Here is a 17,881-nt window from a genome sequence, read left to right as displayed (position 1 = left end):
TGTTTTTGATATATTTTTTCTCCAACACTTTACTTGTCCCTCCAAAATTTCCACTTGTTTATTTTGTTGTCTTCTTAAATTATTAGCCTCTGTAATACCTAGCCCTTTTGCAACCACCTTCATCATATCCCAAATCAGCTTTCTTGACTAGCTTCTCCATTATTAATCTCCCATATTTCATTTATTTCTCCCCATTTTATTTGTTATATCTTTGTAAAATATTGGCATCCATTTTCCTTCTTTTAACTTCTTTATAATCACATTTGATTCTAAGAACCATATTTACCAAAGCATAATCTGTCACCTATATCTGAGTAACACTCTAGATAAAAAATAATTAGACATACATATACAATCTATCCTCAAATAAGTCTTATGAACTATGAACTGAAGATAATTTCATTTCACTTTAATTCTATCCATGCATCTTTCAAATCTGTTTTGTTTATCATTTTAAACAAAATTGTAGTACTGTATCTGCAGCCTTCTTTACTGGGTTTGATTTATCTTTCACTGTATCCATTATCATATTAACATCTCCAACCATTATTTTTATTTATTTATTTACGTGTATTTTTAGGCCATCTATGATTGTGGAGGCCTTTCTAGGCAGATTTCAATACATAAAACATATTAACAGAGTAAAACACATTAAAAACAATTAATTAAAACATAAGGAATTAAAACCTCTATACAAGGAATTTAAAAAAAGCCACAGCATTCAGACTAAATGTTATTTTTTTCCCCCAACAGACCAGAATCCAGGAGCACCCCCAGACTGGGGGCCCTGTGGAGTATGAGCCCCACCCCCCCAGGACAGGGTAATGCCCTCCTAAACTATCAGAGGTCCACTCTACCAATAGTACCTCCATCTTACCAGGATTAAGCTTCAGTTTATTGACCCTCATCCAGTCCTCCGAGGTCCCTTGTGGACGCTGGGGGAAACAAGATCTCAGACAGAAGACCTGCCCCCAGCATCCAGGTGTTGGTAGCAACAGTGCAGTCTGTCCCCACTCAAGCTCCGGCTTCTCTCATGCTGCAGCTCAAGGGGGTGGGCAGGCAAAGCGAGCTCCCAGGGCCCAGCGCAGCAGCAGCAAGTTGGAAGCATTGTGAACGGTTAAAAGCCCGCAGGGAGGGCCTTCCTGCCTGCAGCCCTCTCTCTTTCAGCCTCCACACCACATCTGCAAAGCGGCCCACGTCTTACTTGTGTTGGCCCTGTTTCTGCCACAAACCAGGTCAGTCTAGATGGAAAAGAAGGCAGTAGGGTGGCCTGCAATGGTGGCAGTGGCAGGAGCAATTGAGCAGGGTCAGTAGGCAGAGTCCCAGAGAAGGCAGGCAGGTGGAGCAGCCAGATGGAAAAGTGCATGTTAAAATGAACACAGATCTCTTTCTTATATCTTCCAACTCTTTTAACCGTTTTTTGAAACAAGCCATCTGATGTTGATTCAGTGAATAAACGTTAAGGTATAGCTCTTTCTTCTCAATTCTCTCTACCTTTTTCATCTTTATATTTATTTTAAATTCAACTTTTTTTTAGATATAATGATTGCCCTTTGACTTAGAACTCCCATACACTTTCTTATAAATGTTTGTCCCTGATACCGCTAACTTATTAACCCCCTCTTTTCTTTGATGGGTCTCTTGCAAAAGTACAATATCTGCTCTATCTTTATTTATTATAGCTTCATTTTTTCCTTTCAATTACATCACCCATGCCTTTGACATTCAAAGATAATGGTGATCCTGTCGATGCTCTGGTCGAACTATGGAATGGGGAAATGACCAAGGCTATTGACACGATCGCTCCTAAGCATCCTCTCCCACCAGGCAGAGCTCACTCTTCCCCTTGGTATACACCTGAATTGCAGGCGATGAAGCGATTTGGGAGACGTCTATAGTGTAGGTGGAGGAAATCTCGGGATGAATCTGACCGAACACACTTAAGAGCCCATTATTGGGCCTATGCTGTGGCGGTGAGGGTGGCGAAAAAGAAATTTTTCTCCGCTTCCATTGCCTCCTCACAATGCTGTCCAGCGGAGCTTTTTTGGTGGTACAAGGGCTGGTTCATCCTGGCCCTAAGAAAGATCCTGTACTGCCCTTGACGGCCCGCTGTGATGACTTTGCCAAGCATTTTAAGAAGAAAATTGCTCAGATTCGTCACAAGCTCAACCCCACTAGTAATTCAGAGCCTTCAGGGGAGGAACCAATGTTGCTGTCTGGTCCTAATTTATTGGATGAGTTTCAGTTACTGCGACCTGATGATGTGGACAAGGTGCTTGGACAAGTACGTCCCACCACCTGCCTATTGGACCCTTGCCCATCTTGGCTACTTAACAACGCCAAGCATGGGATAGGGACCTGGATCCCGGAGGTTGTCAACACCTCTCTGAGGGATGGCCGGGTACCTGTCCCTTTAAAGGAGGTGGTAGTCCAACCAGTCCTAAAGAAGGCATCCCTGGATCCAGAGATGGCCACCAATTATAGACCAGTGGCCAACATCCCGTTTTTGGGTAAGGTGTTGGAGCAGGTGGTGGCGGGACAATTCCAAGCATTCTTGGATGAAACTGATTATCTGGGCCCATTTCAGTCCGGCTTCAGACCTGGGTATGGTACTGAAGCTGCCTTGGTCGCCCTGTATGATGACCTGTGCAGGGAGAGAGACAGGGGGAGTGCGTCCCTGTTGGTCCTCCTGGACCTCTCAGCGGCTTTTGATACCATCGACCATGGTATCCTTCTGGATAGCCTAGCGAGACTGGGGGTTGGAGGCACTGCTTTGCAGTGGTTCCACTCCTATCTCAATGGCCGATTCCAGAAGGTGGTGCTGGGGGACTATGGCTCTGTGCCATGGCAGTTATGCCATGGAGTACCGCAGGGGTCCATTTTGTCCCCTTTGCTATTTAACATCTACATGAAAATGCTGGGAGAGGTCATCAGGAGGTGTGGGCTGCGGAACCATCAGTACACTGATCATACCCAGCTCTACCTCTCGTTTTCCACCAATCCAGGTGAGGCAGTGGCTGTACTGAATGGGTGCCTGGCCGAGGTAATGGGCTGGATGAGGGCCAATAAACTGAAGCTCAATCCAGACAAGATGGAGGTCTTGTTGGTAGGCGGTTCAGGCTTCGGGGAAGGGGACTTTGACCTTGTCCTGAATGGGGTTGCACTCCCTCTGAAGGACAAGGTCCACAGCTTGGGAGTGCTCCTCGATCCAGAGCTTTTGCTTGAAGCTCAGGTAGCAGCAGTGGCGAGGAGCGCTTTCTTTCAGCTTCAGCTGATTCACCAGCTGCGACCCTACCTGGAGAATGACTGCCTGGCGACAGTGACTCACGCATTGGTAACTTCCTGACTGGACTTCTGTAACGTGCTCTACATGGGGCTGCCCTTGAAGACGGTCCGGATACTTCAATTGGTGCAAAACAGAGCTGCCAGGTTGCTGACGGGGACTGGGCGTTGTGCTCACATAACTCCAGTCCTCCGTCAGCTTCACTGACTCCCCATTGAAGTCCAGGCCCAATTCAAGGTGTTGGTTATCACCTATACAGCCCTTAACAGCTTGGGTCCTTGTTACCTAAAGGAGCGCTTACGTCCATATGTGCCCTCCCACCCCTTGAGATCGACAGCAGAGGCCCTTCTCCAGGAGCCCTCCATGAAGGACATTAGGAGGGTGAGTACCCAGAGGAGGGCTTTCTCTGCAGTGGCGCCCAACCTATGGAATGCGCTCCCCAGAGAGGTCCACCTGGTGCTGTCGTTATTTGCTTTTCGGTGCCAGGCCAAGACCTTTTTATTAAAATGGCATTTTAATTGTTGATTTTATTTTTTGATTTTAACAACTTTGGCCAGGATATCTCCAATTGTATTTTATTGTATTAATGATATTTATTTATTTGTAAGCCGCCTCGAGGCTCAGGAAAATGGGGCGGCATATAAGTCCGCTAAATAAATAAATAAATAAATAGTCCTCTTACAATTTCAGCCATAAAGGTAAAGGTTTCCCCTTGACGTTAAGTCCAGTCATGTCTGACTTTAGGGAGTGGTGCTCATCTCCATTTTTTAGCCGAGGGAGGCAGTGTTTGTCTTGCAGATAGTTTCTGTGGTCATGTGGCCGGCATTACTAGACACTGAAGTGCACAGAATGCTGTTACCTTTTCACCAAGGTGGTACCTTTTTATCTACTTGCATTTGTATGCTTTCGAACTGCAAGGTTGGCAAGACCTGGGACGGAGCAATGGGAACTCGCCCCGTTGTACAGATTCGAACCGGCGACCTTTCGATCAACCAGCCCAGCAGTTCAGCAGTTTAAACCACTGCACCACCTGCAGATTTAAAACACATATCCTTGCTGGTCCTTTGCGCACACCCACAAATTTACTTAAAAAAACTAAAAACTAAACAAAGCATAGAAAAAATTACCTTCACCACCACCACAAAACCACCCTTACATAAAAAACTACCTTTCCCCTTTCTCCCCCAGAACACCAACATTCTGGGCATCTCCACTTTTACAGAAATGGCAGTGGGGGGAATGGAGAAACCACCAGTCACCAAACTTAAAATATCCACTTCCCATTGCCTGTATACCCCTATTATCTTAACCTGTCTTTTTCATTTTTTTAACTCTTTGAATTCTCAGTGCTATCTTTCCCCTTTATACTTCACATATTCAAAATAATCTAATATCAGATTTAGCATATTCAAAATTAATATTCCACCATATTTATATATTCTTCTATCTTACTTATAAACTAATACTTATCTTTTAATCTTATATAATAAACCTTATTTAATAATTACCCCCAAACATAAAGTAGAATATAAATTATATTCTACCTCTTAACTATTAACTAAAAAATCTCTTCTTCAACTCATTTAATATTCTAAATAGGAGAAAGACCCCCCCCCCCCCCCCGCTCCTTGCCCCGTCTCTTTTTCATCATGGAGAAGTTTTTGATGTGCTGCAATGAAAGTGAAATAAAATACTCAATGAAAGTGAAATAAAATAATGAGGAACACATTGACTTCTAATAGTGCAATTCTGTTGCACATTTATGCAGAAGAATTTCCCACAGATTTGCAAAGCACTGAAGTTTAATTGTGTGGGAAGTGCTATAATGTAACTGCCCAGCCATCACAGAAAGGAAGAAGCACAAGTCTCCTACACATTAGGGGACAATCTTTAGCTTCCAAGCAAGAAGCTGTGCTATTTTGGTTGGTGGACAATACAGACAGCAGGAATACAGATAAAAGAGAATCCACTGAGTAACCTTGCTGGTATGGAACTCCTTGGTCACTCCTTGATCTCTTTGGTCAAACAGTATTTGAATAAGCCCTATTTTGAGGAGAATCTTGCCATATAATGAGGCACTTAGCATTTTCAAGTAACATTTGAAGCAAAATAAGTGTTTCATGCTCAAATTGTCTAACACTGGGAGTGACAGATGAAGAAGTATTAATGGAAACTGCAGCTTTGTTTCATGTTCATAAACATGACTTGCTATCAATAATACAGTAGCAAACCATTTTAATGCTGTTGGAGATCTACTGCTGACATGGATTGATTAGATCTGCATATAATTGCTATCTTGGCCCAGAGTGTGGGCTTGTAGCACAAACACCCACATTAAATCATTGCAGCCCATGAATGGCATGAACCTGACATGAAGCGATTTCTTGCCATACTTCTGTTTCCAGGCATTAGTTAGAAACACAGAAACAGAACAAGTCAGAAGGGGTCTCCCGGGCCATCTAGTATGACCCAGACCTCCAGCTGGCTATGCTCTGGACAGACCTACCATGTACAGGTCCAGGTTATCTTTGAACACCCTCACCAATGGGGCTTCACGCACCTCCCTTGGAAGCCCATTCCATACACTAAGAGTATGGAAGTACTTCCTGGCATCCAAATTGAACCTTGGTTCCCAGGGCTATGCTTCACTGAAACATGTCCTGCCCTCCTCTGCAGGGGAAAACAAATCTCGACACACCTCTGCATGACACCCCCTCACATACCTATATGTCACCAACAGATCCCCTCTGAGTCTCCTCTTCTCCAGGCTGAAAAGACCCAGTTCCCTCAGTCTCGCCTCATACGGCTTTCCCTGCAACCCAGCCACCATCCTTGTGGCCCTACGCTGCACTGACTCTAACCTGGCTATATCCTTCCTGTAATGTGGAGCCAAGAACTGATCATAATACTTCAGTTGCAGGCACACCAGAGTAGTAGAAAGTGGTAGTAATACCTCTCTTGATCTAGAAGCCACACTCCTGGCTATGCATCCAAGGGTGGCATTCACCCTCTTGACTGCTATGTCACACAGCTGTCTCATGTTTAGCCTGCAGTTGACTGGCACCCTGAGATCCCTTTCACAAGTGCTGCTCTCCAGCCACTTGTCCGCTAACCTGTACTTACGACATCCATTCATATGCCCCAGGTGATAGACTTTGCGCTTAACTGCAAAGTCATCCTTTTATCCCTTGCCCACTTCCAGAGCCTGTCCAGATCCTTCTGGATTCAGAGTACCTGCTGTTCTTGAGTGACTTCATTAATCTAGTAAATTGGTATGTTTTTCCAGCTCTCAAATGAAAGCTGACTCATCAGTGCAATAAATTAATGATGCTGGGTGTTTCTTTTCTTTTTTTAAATCACAAAATGAAGTTTTAGAATGGCTTCCAATGGCCTCTGTGCTACTTTCCCACTTTCTCCAATATCCACCATGTGTTTCCAAAAGCTGCTTTTGAGAATGAGTGACCTTTAAGCATGGTGTTAGTTTACAGTATAAGAAACTGCAGGAGGTAAGGAAAATGGGCTAAGTGTGTATGAAAGGTGCTTTGGATGCATCAATGTGTGCCTTTGTATCCTGGTCTTATTGCCTAGCAACACATGAAATTCAATCTATAAGAGCAGCCACACCATGTGAGTTCCAATCACCTCATTTCCTACTTTATAAAGAACATTCATCTATTGGCTGTCAGAATACTGTCCTCTGAAGACACCCTCTGTTTGAAGGTAAGGAGAAAGGGAAGAAAAATGGCAGGGAAAGTCAGCCAGTGATTCTTTAACCATCTTTACCTTATTGAGTGCAATGTGGCACATGAGCACTTTGATCAAGTGTCTCTGATGCATGTATGAAAATGTCCTGCAAACACACTGAGATACGTATGGAATATTTACTGATACTGAATGTACATTCAGTGCTGATTTCCATCTGCACCTGGGCCTTTAAAATATCTTGGATTTGCCAATATGCACATGTTGATAACCTTCATTTTGTATCTTCCACCACCTTCCATACTTACATTTTAATTTTTCATGGCAGATCTCAAGAAGTGGAAGAATAATCTCAGAGAAAGAATACCGATTAAATGCCATGAGGAAGGATAATCAGAAATATATTCGAGAATGTTTGGCGCAGGCCATATTCCACAAGGTCCTCGACATGGAAGTATGAATACATTATGGCTACTCGTAAAGGCTCTTTGAAAGGAATATTCACATTTTCATTCGGAATTGTTGAGATAATTTACTGTTGGGAGAATACCATGCAAAATTCACTTTTTGTTTTGGTAGTGAAGAGCATAACTTCATTAACATGAGAACACTGTGGATATAGGAGCCCACAACTTTAGCAGCAAGGTTATCAATGCATTCTAACCACCTATTTCTCACACTAGCAGAGCTGTTAAGGAATTGTTATAGATTAGTAAAGATGAGCAAAGAGATCATTAAAAAACTATAAGAACTTTCTAAAAAAAGTTAAAAGAGAAGGAATAGTCACCCTGGTTGTTTGAACATAATGTTTGAAAGGAAGTAATCCCAATTGAACTGCCTCTGTTAAGCAGAAGTAGGTAAACGTTTTGGCAGTCTGTTTGTGGACACCACCACAAAATGGCTATCATGGAAACCATGGGAAAAGAATAGTTTCCTGCCCCAAAGATTACATAGAGTTCCCTACACGCTAAACAACTTGTCTGAAGTAAGTTTTCAGCACCAGCAGAAACCTAGTCACAGCTGTCCTACTTCCTGGTAAGAAGATGTATTATTTTTAAGTGGGAGAGGTAAGACACCTTGGCAGGTTTCAAGAAAAGTGCCTGGGAGCACATTGGTGCCAGGGGGCAACATATTGCCCTTCCCTTTTCTAAATTTAAGGACTGTTAGTGTTCCAATACAATTTCTTAGTGATTGTGAGGACAGAATCAGCAGATTTCATTCATTCTAGATTGGCTAACTTGTAATATGTTCAGGAGGATGCTTTGAATTCTCCTGAACATATAGGTTGTCTACCACCTATTTGTCAACAGGTCATGAGAGCCTTTGAAATAAATGTTATATAAATAATGGCAACAAGAAAACTTTCTCCAGTAATTTCATATCGGCAGGGAAGGAAATTAAAGGAGGAAGAAAGGATAGTGGAATAACCTGTAACTGGCCAGAAATGAAAAGCTAGCAGCCATCTCAGAATGTAAGGCTCCCTATGGCCAGCAGGTTCTACATGGTCATCTCCTGAAGGCAAGGCAGCAGGAGGTTATGTCGCATCAGTGTATTCCAGAATCTATTACAGCCCATCATAGAGATGCTTACTTCTATCCACACAAACACCAAAATCATGGAAAATCAGCAAGAACAGTGAAGCATGGAAGTGAGAACTGAGCAAGGACAGGGAATCACAAATACTATCTCATTCCCACAGAAGGTAGAAGCACAGCTGGAGGTAGGCCTCATTCTGGCTTTGTTCCACCCACTAGATTGTTCCTGCCTTCTATTCCCCTTTGTGATGCTGATGTCTGTCTCCCATGGTTGATATCATACAAGATTAGCAGCTGTTAACCTCGGATAGTAGTGCTCAGGGGCAGACCCATCAAAGTCTACTAAGATCTCAGCTTTTATGCACCACCGAGACTTGGCATGTCTGAGACACCCGTTTGTTGCTTTTCTTACATAGGCATAAAGCAGCAGTTGAGACCAACTGTCTTAGAACCATGGAATTCTAAGGGAAGTACCTTCTCAGTCACACACCAACATGGAAGTCATTTAGCAGTGGGTTGTCATCTTCCTTTTCCCCAAGCCAGCAGATAACTTGTCACAACAGAGACACCTTGTACAGCCAGGGCCTTTGAAGAGTTCTTATGGATCACCTAGCCCAGTGGTCTTTAACTGTTTACCCATGGGATTTACCAAGAGGATTGTGTTGTGGACTTGTATTTCCCTTTCTCCATCTCCTCTATTTGCTAGAATCCCCATCAAGACACGAATGAAGACAAAGGAAACATTTTACCTGGTTTGGAGTACAAAGAAATTTGCTATTCCCTTCTCCCCAGTCCCTTTTCTGAGAGAGGCTGGGAAAATGGTCTGAATCAATGGGGATTGTGGGCAAAGGCATTAAGTGCAAAGGGGTGGGATTCAGTAGTCTCTGATCACGGGCTTTGAGAAGCAGAGGAAGGGACAGAATGATCATGGAGCTGAAGTCTCAATTTCAGACTTCCCCAGTCTGGTGACTTCTGGCTGTGTTGAACTACAATTGTCAGCATTCCCAGCCAGTATAGTAATGTCTCAGGTTAATGGAATGCATCCAGTTGGGAAAGGCTCCTCTAGCTGATCAGTTTTGGAAGTTTAGGTTGCAAACTTGTTCACAAGTACCTAGGTCTGAGCACCACTGAGCATAATGGGACTTACTTCTGCATAAACATGCACTGGCCTTCTTGTCAAAAGTAGTTGTGGACTAGTTGCATGAATGCTGTTGCCTTTAGTTTAACCATTATTCTTGATTGCAGCAGTTCTTTCTCACCTTTTTCAGGAAAAACATTGATACTATTCCTGGTAAATCTTGATGTATGAGTGGCACCAACCTTTCTCATTTCAGCTCTGAACACTAGGCATGCAGTTTAAAATGAGATCAATGTTAGAAAAATGTCCCATTTTTCATATTTAGCTTTGATGTTAAGTATGTAATAAGGTGCAATGACACACATGATAAAACAAGAATGTTGAAGAGTCAAGTTGCCTGGAAGCTGCTTTTATTCCCTCCTCCACTGCACCAAACATTATCATTGTAATGGAATGGAGCTCTCAGGATCCTTTCCACAGTGAGGTTGGTGGCAGTTGGCCTGTGTAGGGGGAGGAAGTCCAGCACAAACAAACTCTTTTGTTCCCTTCCTTACCTACAGGATAGCTGATGACAGTTGGCCCTGGTGGCAAGAATTCCCTCAAGAATTCTTTTGTCTGCCCAAATTGAATCTGAAAATTGTAGTCTGAGTGTTTTAGTCACATAGTTTAGTGTTATACATACTGAAAGAATCATTTGGTGGTGATGGTAGGAAACCTGGTCTCTTGGTCTTGTGGTTTTTGCAGGAAACCACCATGGACAGAATATAATCTGAAGAGTGGTGATGAGAATTAGCCTAACCCCTACTACTTCCTGTGACAATGTAATACTATTGTGAATGCAGTTTCTTCTTTACTTTTTCTTTTTCTCTTTTAAACCCCACTAGCATCATCACCAGGCTGAGATAAAACGAAAACTTGAAAACTCTGCCAGGAGAGAACGTGTTCACAGAATCAAGGTAGGTATTTTTCATTTGTATAATGCAAGATGCTGAAAACCTATTCCATGAATATGGCTCTGTGTCCTAGCAGTAGAACTTACAATGCCATGGATGAGAAGAATTACGTTGAGAAATGTATGCTTGGTCAGATTTTGCACCCCTGCAGTAGGCAACTTATTGCCATCTAGACATTTTGCAGTACCATTTCCACAAATGCTGAGCATTGGCTGTGTGGGCTGTGGTTGATGGAAGTTATGCTGTAAATGGTGACTTTCACTCAGTTTTTGCACTATTACTTTCCCCCACACACCCACTCATACCCACCCTCCCTCACATATACACATTCTGTTCTTCATGCACATCTGGTGATACTGTGTGATGGTTTATTACTTGACCTGTTCTGGTGTGGTCTGGTCTCTTCACAACTCTCTCAAGACTGTTGCTAGTCTAGGTGCTCCTCTGAGGTCTGGAAGTATTGGCTGCATTGCCTGATGTGCCCAGTAAAGCTACAGATTTGCCCAAACAGCAAAGTAGCATTTTGATTTTCTAACAGGGCCATTTTCTCAGTCCTCTCAATCTTCCCTTCAACTAGGTGGAACGAAGAAGGGTAACTGAAGAGTCTAATCACCTGCTTTCTCCCCACCCACCCAATGTACCAAGAAATCACTTTGGGCGCCACAAATTAGCCAACAGAGGGCACTCAAATCATTTGGTGAGTTTATAATGAGGATCTGTAGGCTGAAAATTATCTGGTTACAGCTCTGTCTTACTTAGGGTTTCCTAGTTATACCACCATGGGCTGCAGCCCTGTTTGAATAGAAATCATGTTTAGTCTTCCAACATTGTTGCATTGGGAGAAAAGTACAGCGTTTTATCTATCAGTCACATTGCACTCTTATCCTTCCAGCAAGTCGTTCAGGGATTCATACACATTTGGCTTATATTATGCTGACAGCAATCCTGCAAAACAGATCAGGCAGAACTTATCCATGGCCATCCAGTATGACTTGAGGCCAAATGAGGATTAGAATGTAGGGTTTCACTGGTTCAGGTCCAGCAGACTTGCAGTGCCAGCCCTACTATTGGGCAAAGTGAGGTAGCAGATGCTGGTATGTGTTTGTTGGCAAGATGGAGAATAGTAGTGGCGACTCCCTGGCTATTTGTTTTCAGCTCTTCTCTTTGTTTCCCTCTGGTGAAGAAAGAGCTGTACATGTGTGATGGAGGTTGCTGACCTGTCACCACTGTTGAGCTAAGATTCAGCTGTCAGTCTCACTGGGATCTGTACACAGAATAGTGGTGAGGTTGCCATCTTTTCCTTTGATTCAGGCAAAAGATATTTTGCGCTTCCCCTGCCTTAGCTTCTATGCCACATTGGTTTTCTTAGAGTTGGATCTATTGGCTTTCTGCTCTTATCCACCCAGAAGCACACCTGCAGGCAGGCAGAATATCAGGACCAGGGATCAATCAAGCCTGCCTTGAGACCCCTCCAAGGCTCCTCAGATGTACATGTCCCCTTCCCCAGGCTCCACTCTTTCTCCCCACATGAAGGGTGAACTGCTTTTCCTAAGCTAAAATGTACTGCTGTTTTGTTTATATACAGTATTTTCCTGCCATTTTGGGGTTTGTTCCCATTCATCACTGGTAATGTGTCTCCCAAGAACTATGGAATTTTGTTATTAGACTGAAAGAGGTCCACCGCCTCTGCCTTATGCTATATCAATGGCTTTATGCTGTAGTTGTAGAAGGACAGTATTTTTAAGCTGCTTTGTTTCACAGTGAATCTCTTATACAAACACCATCTACACAATTTCCCAATATTAGATTTGTCCATGTACAAGAGAGTATACAAAGCACCTGGTCTGATTCTGTGAACTGTTACACACAATTTGTGTTTAGTTCAATGCATATACATTACTGTGTGCAGGACTTGCATACGCATTTTGAAACAGATGTTCCAAGTCTCGTGCACAGAATGACATTTGGGTTTCAGTAATTTGTGTGGCTTAAGTGTTCCCTCCCCTCCATTTATTTAAATTGTCCAGGTTTCCTATCCTCGACCAAGCACTGCACCAGGAAACATACAGCATCCCATCCGACTGCAGCCACTTTACAGCAATGCCACAACAGAATCTGCACCCAAGGCTGCTTTGAGTTCCAGATCCAAGTTCCTCACCCTTGAAAAAGAGCATCACTTGGCCAGTGGGGTTAGACTTTCCTCTTTTTTACAAGCCCTGTAATAGAAAGAATGATTATGGATTTGTTCAGTACCTTCAAACATAACAGTTCACTTACTATACCTTTTTTGGATAGTAGAAAGCAAGCAAGCTAGCTGTTGGATGATTTTCTCTTAATGCCTAAGGAATGTATTTATTTGGATTAATCCGCTTGATGGTTAACACTGTGCTGTATCATCTCTGTGTCACATTGTGCCTTTGCAGAATTTGTTGTTGGTCTGGTGGGTGGGTGGTTGTAATTAAGCATATCACATTGCTCAGATACTTCTACAATGCTAGAGTTGTACCAAAGCACATTTCTCAAATATTTGACTTTGTTTTTTTCAGTTTTGGGAACTAAAATGAAATCATCAGCCTCTTTCATTTAGGCCAAGACATGAAGTTTTAGAGGCTGTTTCCCTTCCTATCCAGTATGGCTGACAGGAACTAGGCATTAGGAATACAACAAGGCTTCAAATTAGGGATGCTTCCCTAAGTGAGGAGCCTGGCTTAAACTTTTCCAAGCAAAATCAAGGCAGGTACACTGCTTTGATTCTTTTCACACTCTGAACCCTCAGCAGCTGCTACTCTATTCCTTTCTCCAAGAACATAAAAGCTGTCATTTACTAGCAAATTCTCCTAGCCCAGCTAGCAATGTGCCAGAAATGGTTGGCTTTGCTAACTGCATTACCCAGTTAAGCAAAGTTACAACTTCTTTTCTTCTTGTCTGCAGTTTTTCATATGATTTTTGTCATTTAACATCATTTCATCATCATTTTGCTAGTCATGGGGTGGATGAAGGAATTATGAGAATCAGTGGAACCCACCTCTCTTACAAAGGAAATCTTGTTCAGCAATTGCTCTGGGTTCTGAAATTTCACCAGGATTGTAATGTACTTCAAGCACATTTTCACAATCCTGTGAGCTAGACACTATTTTTTTAAACACAAAAACAATAATTCCTAATGTAGCTGAATTCTGTGTCTAGTATCATATTCTGCACATACGTGGGATGACAGCATATGATTCTGTGGGTAACTGTGTTTGCTTGATGACTCCTAATCAGTCAGCCCAGACACTTGCCTTTTGTCTAGTCTGAAGACTGAGAGCTGACCTTCAGTGTAAAGTGATCCAGGACTGGGGAACCTGTGGCTCTCCAGATGTTCTTAGACTCCATCTACCATCAGTCCTAATCAGCATGGCCAGGGATGATGGGACTTGTAGTCCAGCAACATCTAGAGAACCACATGTTCACCAGCTGTGATACAGGGGATCTGATCAAGGATTTTGGAAGGTAAGGACACTGTGGGACTATGACAAAAATCGTTTTCTGTTAGCATCCCCTCTGCTACAGAGATCTGTTTCCTGGAAAAAGAACAGATGGTATTTACACTGTCTCTAAACGTGGAGGTTTAATTTGGCTGCCATGGCTAATACCCATTGATCTTCCCCTCATGAATTTGTCTAATCCTCCATTAAACCATCTAAGTCAGTGACCCTTGCCACATCCTTGAGCAGTGAATTCTATAAATTGATTGAGCACAGTGTGAAGTTCTACTTCCTTTTGTCTGTCCAGAATCTTACTACTAATCAATTCCAGTGATTTCACACCTTCTTGGTAATTGTCTCCATACTGAGCCTCCTTGATCTGGCATGTGATTAGTCAGATTCATGACTAGAATACAGAGGAGAGAGTAATTAGTATATTTATAATCACCGGACTTAGAATGTTTTACCAAATGCAAATGCACACATTAGGCAACAAATGCGTTCACTGAAGTATTTTTTTCAGGAAACAGTGTACAGGAGTAACATGTTTGTAAATATATGGAATAATTGGGTGATTCTGTATGTTCACTCCATGTTTATAAACATGTTTTCCTGGCATACATGTTTCTCTGTGCACAAAGTGTGATTACCTCCCCATATGCCTTGCATCATAAAAGGAAACATGCACAGAAAAAAATAAACTTTAAGGAACTGTGAATATTAGTGAAAACTAACACCAGAGAGCTGGTTTGTAGGGAAATTTGAGTGCGTTTTCAGGTTTGTGAGGACTAAATGACACACTGAAATAAACGGGTGGCTCATAGGTTTGTGTGGGGCTTGTTGGACTTCTTCCTGTATTGATGGACAATGTTACTTCTTAATTAAATTTATATACCACCTTTTCTCCCTTCAAGGAACTCAAGGTATCTTCATAGAAACAGAATAGTAGGGTTGGAGAGGGCCAGAAGGCTTTGGGTCCAATTCCCTGCTATTGCAGGACACTAAGTTACACTGTCCCATTTAGGTGACTGTCCAAATGGTTTTTGAATGTCTCCAGTGAGGAAGAGTCCACAAATTCCCAAGACAATACATCCCATTGTTGTATTGCTCAACAGGAAATTCTTCCTGGTGTCTGGTCTAAAACTGGTTTCTTAAGTCCATTATTCCATGTCCTGCACTCTGGAAGGAATGAGAAGAGATCTTGTCCTTCCTCTTTGTGACAGCCTTTCAGGTACTTGTAAGTGCTATCATATCTCCCCTCAGTCTTTTTTTCCTGAGCGAGAAGATGCCCAGTCCTCACAATCTTTCCTGACAGGGCTTCGGCTCCAGTCCCCGAATCATCCTTGTTGCCCTCCTCTGTGCCCTTTCTAGCTTTTCCGCATCTTTTTAAAACCTAGGTGCCCCGACCTGGACACAGTACTCCAGGTGAGGTCTGACTAGTGCTGAGTATAGTGGAACTAGTACTTCATGTGTTCTGGTGGTGATGCTTCTATTAATGGAGCCCAAAATAGCATTTGTCCTTTTTGCAGCTGCATCACAATGTTGGGTCATGTTTAACTTGTGATCTACAACAACCCCAAGGTCCTTCTCTTTGCAGTACTCTTTGAACCACTGCAGGAGAGGCGAAGGCCAGGGCATGGCTGTCTACCACCACTGGGAGGAGATGGTGGAGGGTGATCGTCATCAGGGACTCCCTGCTAAGGGGGACTGAGGTAACGGTGTGCTGCCCTGACCTTGAGGGAAGGGAGGTCTGTTGCCTGCTGAGCACACACATCCAGCATGTGATGGCCAGTGTTTTAAACATGGGGCCAGTTCACTGTCCCTCAGAATGTTGTGGGGGGGGCGAGTCCAAAAAACTCTGAGCCGACACAGGCGTACTCAGTGGGGAGATGGCCACGATCACAGTTGAGCTCCTGCAGGGAAGATGGGCGCAATTGTGGTCATGCACTCAGTGTTCTTAATTTCCTCCCTAAGTTTTCAAAGTCATGTAATTTACTTACAGCTTCTATTGGCAGTGTCATTAACTCCTACATGAATGAGAAGGGAGGGATGTGTGTCAGTGCGTTGTGTGTCAGTAGGTTGTATAAGCATTGGTAGTCTGTTAGTTATATCATTGATTTTTTCTCCAGGTAGACAGTACACTTCCTGACATGCATATTTTTCCATCTCATGTAGCAGGGACTCTCCAACAACTATCACTCTCTTTTGTTGCAAATTTTGGTATCTTTTCCCTTACTTGATTGATTGACCTTTTGTCCCCTTTTCAGAGTTACAGCGTGTCATATGGTTCCTTCACAGTGGGTTTCTCACTAGTCTCTTCTTCAAGTAACTTAAAGCAGTTTGAGAGTTCCACTGGTGCACAGTGTCTTCTTCTGCACCTATCACCCTTTCCCAGAGAGTTTCCTCATTTTCCTAACCCTTAGAGTTTTCTTCTGCCTAACTCACTGAAACACATGTTTAGGAAACTTTTAGGAAAAGGAATTGCTGCTCCTCTTTACTGCTGTTCAAAATATAGTGATAAACTAAGGATGGATACTAATTGCTGTTAAAAATTTTCAGGGAGACAAAGGGGTGTTAAACCCTATGCGTTCAATGGATTATTCAACTGGAATATCCCCATACCGACTTCCCATCATTAACAATTATGTGACACCTATTCCACCCTTGCTGCCACCCAAAAGTGAGAACATCAACGCAATGAAAGGTGTGACATTGAGAGGACGACGGTTTCGCCCAACCACAGCTCCTAATGGTTTGGATCAATTTTTAATGAGGGTAATAGAACTTTTACCTCCCAACACCTCTGTTTGGTTTTGCCCTTTGCTTCTCCATGAGTCATTTCATGATGCGCTCTTCTATGAAGAAGTACACAAATACTATAAATTTTGTTAGGGATGTCTATCTCCAACTCTCACCTCCCCAAATCATAAACAATCCTAATCCTATTGACCTGACACATGTAAAGGACATACTCCTGACCTGGTCTTCTTGACTGGGCAGGAGGATGGTGATCTGGAAGTGGAGGGACTAACATCAAATCCCTTGTCATGGTCAGATCACTTCCTACTGAGGATTAGACTTTAGACCTCCTTTTCTTTCTGCAAGGGTTCAGGACCTCTTAAAATGGCCTGCCCCCAGAGGCTCATGGATCCTGATGGTTTCCAGAGGGCTCTGGAGGATTTTCTGGCTAGTATTACTGGCACTTCTGTTGAAGACCAAGTCACTCTGCAGAATGTAGAGATGGCTTGACATGATTGTACCTTAGTGCCCTCTTCCTGGTCAACTCCTTGATACATACTTGTGTTGATGGCAATGGAACAAGGAGGGGAGACAGCTAGAGTGCAGGTGGAGGAAAACTTGTGCTGAGTCAGATCAAATACAAATTAGAGCTCACTATCAAGCCTAATCTGTGGCAGGGAGGGTGGCAAAGAGGCAGCTCTTTTCCACCAGCACTGCATCTTCTCAGTGCCATCCAGCAATGCTTTTCCAAGTGGTTTGTGGTCTTTTACAATCTGGGCCAAAGAAAGAAACTGTGGAACCATTGATAGCTTTCTGTGATGAAATTGCACAGCATTTTGAAGATAAAGTCTCTCAGATTCGTCATTAACACAATTAATTGACACCACAATTAATACAGTAGCATTAACAGAGGTATCCAGAATAGTCCAGTTTTGTTGTATGAGTTTTAGTTATTGAGGCCTGGGGATGTGGACAAGGTGTTTGGTCAAGTCTGGCCTATCACCTGTACCAAAAACCCTACTTTGTACTCAGAAGATGTTAGCAAATATAGGCCTGTAGCCAACATCATCTTCCTAGGCAAGGGTGGTGGGTGGTGGCTGAACAGCTTCATGCACTTGCACGAA

General features: G+C 43.0%; 1 protein-coding gene across 6 annotated transcripts in view; it reads left to right on the top strand.

The window, feature by feature from the left end:
• The window catches only part of ERICH3 (glutamate rich 3), a 100,732-nt gene that overhangs the window by 23,373 nt on the left and 59,478 nt on the right, over nucleotides 1–17,881 (top strand). For 4 of the 6 annotated variants that reach the window (XM_044440858.1, XM_044440847.1, XM_044440864.1 and 1 more), the window contains 5 exons: nucleotides 7,314–7,439; nucleotides 10,483–10,554; nucleotides 11,129–11,248; nucleotides 12,579–12,740; nucleotides 16,578–16,793. In XM_044440858.1, the coding sequence (XP_044296793.1) occupies nucleotides 7,314–7,439; nucleotides 10,483–10,554; nucleotides 11,129–11,248; nucleotides 12,579–12,740; nucleotides 16,578–16,793 (696 nt within the window). Of the gene's footprint in view, nucleotides 1–7,313; nucleotides 7,440–10,482; nucleotides 10,555–11,128; nucleotides 11,249–12,578; nucleotides 12,741–15,547; nucleotides 15,731–16,577; nucleotides 16,794–17,881 lie in introns of those variants that run through there. The other 2 variants (XM_044440879.1, XM_044440888.1) reach the window with 2 other exon arrangements.

Source organism: Varanus komodoensis, unplaced genomic scaffold (genome assembly GCF_004798865.1).
Source record: "Varanus komodoensis strain SLA01 unplaced genomic scaffold, ASM479886v1 scaffold1, whole genome shotgun sequence".
NCBI lineage: Eukaryota > Metazoa > Chordata > Lepidosauria > Squamata > Varanidae > Varanus > Varanus komodoensis.
This window is presented reverse-complemented; position numbering and strand designations above follow the sequence as displayed.